The 7,453-nt window shown below is 36.6% G+C and overlaps 2 protein-coding genes across 2 annotated transcripts in view; both read right to left on the bottom strand.

Annotated features, from left to right (window-relative positions):
* Nucleotides 1-6: 6 nt before the first annotated feature.
* Nucleotides 7-3,190, bottom strand: LOC108752757 (inositol polyphosphate 5-phosphatase K-like). The gene is made up of 9 exons (XM_018493819.1): nt 2,822-3,190; nt 2,591-2,716; nt 2,453-2,533; nt 2,203-2,350; nt 1,817-1,992; nt 1,501-1,728; nt 1,234-1,390; nt 983-1,160; nt 7-884 (listed from the first exon to the last, which is right to left on the bottom strand). Exons 1-9 carry the CDS (start codon nt 2,866-2,868, stop codon nt 694-696), a joined length of 1,332 nt encoding a protein of 443 aa, XP_018349321.1. The 5' UTR covers nt 2,869-3,190; the 3' UTR covers nt 7-693.
* A 1,721-nt stretch (nt 3,191-4,911) lies between these two features.
* The window catches only part of LOC108752979, a 16,322-nt gene continuing 13,780 nt past the window's right edge, over nt 4,912-7,453 (bottom strand). The window contains exon 7 of the mRNA XM_018494259.1: nt 4,912-5,382. Within this exon, the coding sequence (XP_018349761.1) occupies nt 5,240-5,382 (143 nt within the window). The 3' untranslated portion in view covers nt 4,912-5,239. The remainder of the gene's footprint in view (nt 5,383-7,453) is intronic.

Below are 7,453 nucleotides of genomic sequence, written 5' to 3'. Positions count from 1 at the left end.
ATATATATATATATAAAACAAACAATATGCGTGAATTTGTACGAACGTACCTTGCCACAATTAAATCTATTAAATTATGCTAAGAAAATAGTCATGATATACAACGTGAGCGCACGCGTATCACGTAACCCATTAACGCTCGAGAGGCAGAAAAAAATAATTATATACCTATAGGTACAGTCTATCTCTAACAACAAGTTAATGGATCGCGAAAGATCTTGCGTGCAGAAAAACGTGACGGTGCACTCACTGAAAGCTCTAAAGCGGACGATTAAATACGCCGCGACATACTTTAAGCGGCAATGCCGCGACGCACCCTGAGAGCGCAAAAACCAGGTACCAAAAGTAACAACTAACTCCTATACAAAACATCATTTCGTGATGTGTTTAATTTATAAACTTACTATACCGTACCAAAAGCACCCTTTGATTAAAGGCCATATTTTTCTTGATTCATTTAATTTTCCTACTCACACAACTTAGAGTAGTGAACCTATTTCACCCTTAAAACATTTCCAAAAAAAAAAAAACCGTGGTAATAGGATAATAACAATTAAATAAGATATTTCTGTCTATCTATAGAAAATTGCTTAAAGCTTGGTATTTAATCTCTCGACAGAAACGATTACCGATCATGCGTAAGCTCTTTTTAAGTGAATTTTTTTTAAGTAAATTGATTCTTTGCTATAAAATTTATGTAGATGATTGTTCGACTGATCTATGAGGACCCGAAAATTCCGGACTCACTCCCAAAACTTCCATAAGATAGCCTCGTTGAGCTACATACACCAAACAGTACATTTCCGACAGACGAAGCGCCGAATCATTGTACGATATTCGTTCCGTGTTCGCGTGAGGTTCGTCAGAAACTGACATTGGTTTACCTGGATATTAGATAATTATTAGAAGAATGAATAGTAACACTAAGTAACAACAATAACGTAAAATAACAACAGGATGTGTAATGGAATAAAAATCTTACCGCGACTAACATATTCGTAAATGATGTAATCATCTAGACTGGAGAATTCATTAGGAAAGAGACCTATCCAGTCCCCATTGCTTGGGATAAAATCTCTTTGTAGTTTGTAAGAGATAAAATTTTCCTCCACAATACAGTCTTGGAATTCCACAATGTTTTCTTCTACATTAGGTCTGACCTAAAAAAAAAAGAGTTTTATCATTCACATTTAGCTCGATAAGGAGAAATGTATAGCAAGACCGTATTTTTACCACGATATCAAATTCTCCAGTTACAGGTTTATGATCCGAGACACTGTAATCGGGATGGCTCTTGTAAGTATGCTGCTCAGTGTGAATTTCTATATCGTCATATATATCTGCTGCATTTACTTTGTATAAAATCCTATCGGTCCAAGATGGTCTACGCCTACATGAGAAATAAACGTAAACATGTCAAAATAACATTATATAAAACATATCAAAATATTTAAAAGAAATATTTATAAATTTTTCTTATATTTAATCAGTATAATTTACTTGAGATCAAATTCTTGAGACTCAAACTCGTATTTGTAGGTAGGCGGGAATGTAATGATACTTTCATTCAGTTCAGCAAAAGCTTGTTGCTCCTTCATTACCATCATTAACTGATCTCTTTCGAGGAGTTCCTTCAATTGCTTCTTTTTCACCAATAAGTCTATATCAGCGGCAGTTAAATCCTCTCCGTTGAGCCGAAAATTTAAGTCACCAATCCAAAATATATAGCTAATAGAAGATACGTATATTACTACCGAGGATGTAGTTAATTTTACTTAAATGATACAATCCTATTTCAATATAAAAATATTCATACTCATGATATAATATTCTCGATGTAAACGGAGCAGTGAAAGTGTGATCTGTCACGATGGTATTATAATCTGATACTCTATCAGCTAGTAAATGATCATGGGGAGTCAAATGTGTGTTCACCACGCAAATGCTGACCCCATAGATATTCATTCTTATGCTCACTGCACCCTTGTTTCCCTAAAAACAAGCAAGATAAGCAGATTATTGGTAGAACAGTAATTACTACATGCATGCATCTATTTTTTGTGGTACGACAAATTTTTCAAGCATGTTAATTGGCTGCAAGACAGAGAGGATCTCAGATCTCTTTGTCCTATAGCCAATAAGCTAAAAATTAATGAACAAAAAACAGGCGCATGTAATAATGACCTTACAGTGTCTTCTTACCCATATGCCACCAAAACCTGTCTTAGTATACTGAGTTTCTATCAATCTTAAGTGTGTCAAGTGTTTCCTTAGGCAAAAAACATTCAGAACAAGACCCTGTAATCGTTGCGAACGTACTTTTACATAATCATACTTCTTCAACACATCTCTGCAAAAACAAGTCAGAGTATAATTTTCATATCTTAAATGAATATACATAGTGAATAATTATATTCCTAATATAAGGGTTGCATCATCATAACAGACTTACCTAAAGGCTTTAGTCCACGGATCTTCAAATAGTATATAGTCTAATATTAAATTTTGTGGTTGTGATTTAACTTCCTGTAAACTGAAAGAACACACACTTTATCATCGAATCTGATCCAGAAAAACGTTTTGGACGTACCCGACAAAATATAAATCCGGCCACACCAACTTTGATTTGTCACAAGGTGTAATACCCAGAAGTTGATGAAGATCCTCTCTGGGATCTGGGAACTTCGTAGCTACATTGTACGTGATGAAGTAAATTCTATGAGGCGTTAAAAGGAACGTATTAAGAAACAAATTGTGTCTATTCTCTGCGAGATATAATCTATGGTAGCAGAAACACGTAACAGATCCAGTTACTCCTTACCTCAGCCGCTCCACTGAACATGCCATTTCGGAGGTTCTCGATGACATCGAGAGGGACAGGGAAATTTTACGAAGAATTTACGTAATTCGCGCAGATACAGAAATGGATTCACGTCGCGGTAACTCCGCACAACGCTGGAGATCGCCAGGTCATCGCCAGGTTAGGAACTCGCGCGCATTGCGTTCTTATTCTTTGTACTTTCACCCGCGGCTATGTCGGCCGCGAGAATACCGTCGCACCGCCAGCGAGGCTCGTCGCGTTCGTTGCATTCGCTGTCTCGAGCAACATCTGGTCACGCGATTCGATACGAGTGCGTCGTTTACGGAACCATATTGTTGACAAGTGCAGAGGGAAGATAGCTCCCCTCCTCTTCCGCCGCTCCACTATTTTTCCCCCCACTACGCTCGTTGTTCCACGTGACATCTGTCATTATGCGACTGCACTATTGCAGCTGCAGCTGCACGCGCTACCTTGACCGATCGCGATCGAGTATGCAGTTGGTCTACGTAGTCTACGATTTTCCTTCGTCATCACCGCGATCTCTGACCCCCTTGCCGCAAAGAGATAGGAAATCCGGTTAGCACTGTGTTAATAATCCTTTCGCGAATCTCGGATGATTCTTCATCAATCAAACGGTGCTTTCCAGTAAGAGACACAGCGTGAGAAATTATTTCTAAGAAATTGATCAATTTATAAGAAATTCACCAATCATAGTTGAATGTGAGGAGAATGAAGCCGATTATTCTTCTCACATTTAATTGTAAATAGCCAATTTTTTATTATAGCTTATGGCATAAGTTAACAGTTTATTTACGCCTTACGGCATGTATAAATGATCCTTAATATAGTGATCATTTCATCTGTGTTCAACATCGACAAAAAATAAAGATGTAATGATTCACTGTGTTACACTGTGTCATCTGTGTATGTTACTGGAAAGTAGCCAGACTTTGATTAATTCAATTGGCGATTAACTTGTCAAGTAAAGAAGGCCCCAATATAAGATTAACTTTCATCTCGGTTTCACTTAGGTCCGATTCCACCAATGTAAAATTAACCTCAGTTCAATTTACGCTTCATTCTTTTTTTTAATTCTTACTGAAAAAAAAAAGATGAAGAGTAAGAACTGAGATTGAAGTTAATTTACATACATTGGTAAAAATAGGCATTACTGTGTGTTTACGTTTTTCTAGTTCTTGAAATTAGAAAAAGGTAAAGAATAAATTGAACCGAGATTAAAGTGGTGAAACTGGAATAAGGCTGGTATTATATTTTTATCATACGACACATTTCCAAAGTCTATTAATTGAATAGAAATAAGGAAGAGAAATTCGAGAAGGATCTTTCTATTTTCCTGCAACCTTGTCCTGCAATCAATTAACGCTTGAAAAATTTGTCGTACTATAAATATAATATTAATATTAACTTAATTAATGTTTTTGTGTACGGAGTTATTAACTTCTTGTCGCTCGATACGTAGAAGAAGTTATTATAATTTTTGTTTATTTCTACTAATTGTAGATAAATTTAACTTACTTTTTATCTTTTTCTAGCTTTAAACATTAGAAAAAGTTAGTGAATAAATTAATTCTCCATGTGCAATCTGAGTCTTTCTTAGCACAAATAAAATTTACTCTCAAATTTCACCTTTAATTTTGTCCAATTTCAATTTTTATTAAATAAAAGTTTTAATATTTGAGTTAAAAGATATTTGATTAATGTAATGGACTGGTTGAAAAGTATAATCCTGATTTTATTTTTCAAGTAGTAAAAAAATTTGGGCTAGACAAAAAAATTCAGATTACAGACAGGAATTAAATCGAGATTACAATCAATTTATGATTGATAGAAATGGAACATTTGTCGGTTGAATTAATCGCCGCTTAAGTTAATCGAAGTTTGATTGATAAGCCGCCCTCGAAGAATCGATTTTCCTTGGAAAGTCTAAAATTCTGACGCTCGCAAGAAGTACTATTTACAACGAGTTTTATTTCTCAATTAATTAAAAGGATGGTTGACGCGAATGTTCTCAAAGAGATTGTGTTATCTTATCAAAGAGATTCATCCGCAGGCATCGAAGGTGAGTGGAAAATGATGTTCTCGTATTAATAAAAAAAAAAAAAAAAATGTGTCGTAACATTTATTGCGTTATTCTGGAGGGACGTACACTTCAGGTTCATCTATTGCTCGCAGCGATCTGCAATTGATCGCGTACGCGTCTCTGGCGGGATAACACTCCCGCGATGATCGTCCAAGTTACAAAGAAGTACTATGTAGAATCGTTCACTAAGATTCTGATAACGACGATTATTTACAATCAGAATAACGAGAGATCAACAATCGCGCGCTTGTGCGTGATTTAATCTTAAGACACGACAGGCATATATAGTCTTGTCATCAACGATAAGATTCGCCCTTTCAGTACATCATTCCGGGATGGGCAGCCCTTTGGAAGAACACGTTGGGATTGGCCGACAAGGTCGTGTAGAGATTCCCAGCATCCTCCGGCCTCAAGTACATACCGGGTGGCAAAACGAACGTCTCCATCGGTCCATGTACATCTGGAAATAGTATAAGAGTACAGGATAAAGCAGGGTAATTTGAATAAGTTAATAGAAATTTTCGAATCGTATGAAAAATTGAGGTCGTACAGTTGTATTCATTGAAATTAAACACATACATAAAGAACGCACCAATAGTGCATGTTTGATCGAATGTATTATGTGACCTCAATCTTTCATAATTCACAATTTGAAAATTTCTGTTAATCCACCCAAATTACTCCGCTTTATCCGAAATGTTTTCTTGTAACGATGTTTACTACGAATAATTAATTTAGTGTAAAAGAGAAAATATCCAAGGCTGATGGAAAATTGGAACGAATCACCTTTACGGCATCGCCTCGCGTTTATGCCTATCGGAAACGTTTTATTATTTGGTATCAATCGGAGAAGCGAATATCCGGTCGTAACTTTCCATGCCGTGTGTCTAGTGGCTATCATTTTCGCCTCGCGATAATAAATGAATTTACAATATCGAGATATACGCAGGAATCGAAATCACGTTGTGCATAACCGGGACGAAGCCCTCGTTACGCCGCACGCGTTAAGCGCGACTGTAATTTAAAATCGTCGGCTTAAAGTAGGTCTCGTTGTTCGCAGCTGTCAAGCTTACAAGATTACGCGAGTTCGTCTTTGCCCTCGACACGCGTAGCCTAATCTGTAATTATACCCTACTATCGATACGCTCTTTAACATAATTTCTTAAACAATTGAAACAAAATTATCTTTGGAGAAAGAAAGTGTAAATTTACAGATACATTGTTTCTTTCGTAAGAATTCATCGGAGGTTTCTTTTTCCTTACATTTTCATATTACATTATTTCTTCTGTATTGTTTTCTTTACGGAGAAAATATCACAAGTGGAAGAGAGAAAGTGAAATAGAAATATAAATTGTATAAGAAATATATTTTTTTATAATACTTTGTTGAATATAACGGCATTATTATTCATCACTGTGGCAATTAATATGTTATATTAATATTAATATAATAATAATTGAAATATATTACACACACACACTCACACACATATATGCATATTTTTTATTACATTAGCAAAGATTACAGTACACATTATAAAATGTTATACAAGTATTTTCAACTATGTTGCATATAAAAAATTGCGAACGTATAACAAATTATATGTGCAACACCGTTGTAATCATCGTTTCTGTTAAAATTACTATCGTAACTTTCATGTACTCGGATTGTAAGATCTCTTTCTCGCTTTAGTGAAATCTGGTTATTCGAAATTGTACCTTAAGACAACACGAATAATTGCATTAATCTTTCCATACGATACGAAGTGTAATGTGTTAAATAAAAATATTCCAATTGCCGTATAATGCCGTCATAATCATCGATATGTTCTAGAGCGAATAAAAAACAAAAGTTTGATTACTATTTTTATTAAGATATTTCCCTGGTGTCTACATGGTGTTACGTTACGCGCTACGGACTAATGATAAAGGAAGCTTCTGTCAGAGAGATGTCGTGGCTTCGCGTAATGAGAGGGTCGTGAACCAGCACGTCGGTGTACCTAGTCTGAAGAGGCTAGCGACCTTCGTCTCTCTCTCTCTCGTAATCTCTTGCACATTTCACGCCTTGCTCGTAATAACGAGCCTCGCGAGGAACGCAAAGAAATCGTATCGCGTCGGGAGATGCGTGTGCAGCTTATCGACGGAATAACGTCCGCGAGAAATTGCTTGCTCTTTTACGAGAACAGGGCCGTTATCGAATCCTCGGGCGAAAGTGGCATGTTTCTCGATTTCTCGAAGATTCGACGCGAAGATCGGTATATATACGGTTTAACGGCCGCGACCGTTGGAGTACACTCGTTACGAAGTGCCTACGTCGTTCCTCGCTGAATGGACACGCGTCGGGGTCTTTAACGTAAATGCGTATCGCGCGTAGGTGAAAGTCATCCAGCTGCGATTTATGATCCAACTATGATCTACGTCGTCATGTTGTACATACAAACGCGCGCGCGTTTGAGAAACGATCGCGATTCGCATCGCGACGAGATACTTTTTCTTTCTCGCCTTCCTTTGCATTTGTTTCTTTTTTTGCG

Source organism: Trachymyrmex septentrionalis, unplaced genomic scaffold (assembly GCF_001594115.1).
Source record: "Trachymyrmex septentrionalis isolate Tsep2-gDNA-1 unplaced genomic scaffold, Tsep1.0 scaffold62, whole genome shotgun sequence".
Lineage (NCBI taxonomy): Eukaryota > Metazoa > Arthropoda > Insecta > Hymenoptera > Formicidae > Trachymyrmex > Trachymyrmex septentrionalis.
This window is presented reverse-complemented; position numbering and strand designations above follow the sequence as displayed.

Excerpts from the sequence above, each read along its gene's own strand:
- LOC108752757 (XM_018493819.1), bottom strand. The coding sequence starts at position 2,868 with ATGTCATCGAGAACCTCCGAAATGGCATGTTCAGTGGAGCGGCTGAG. Across the intron at positions 1,391-1,500 it reads TCTCAAGAATTTGATCTCAA|GCGTAGACCATCTTGGACCG; the intron begins GTAAATTATACT and ends TTTCTCATGTAG. Across the intron at positions 1,161-1,233 it reads CTGGAGAATTTGATATCGTG|GTCAGACCTAATGTAGAAGA; the intron begins GTAAAAATACGG and ends TTTTTTTTTTAG.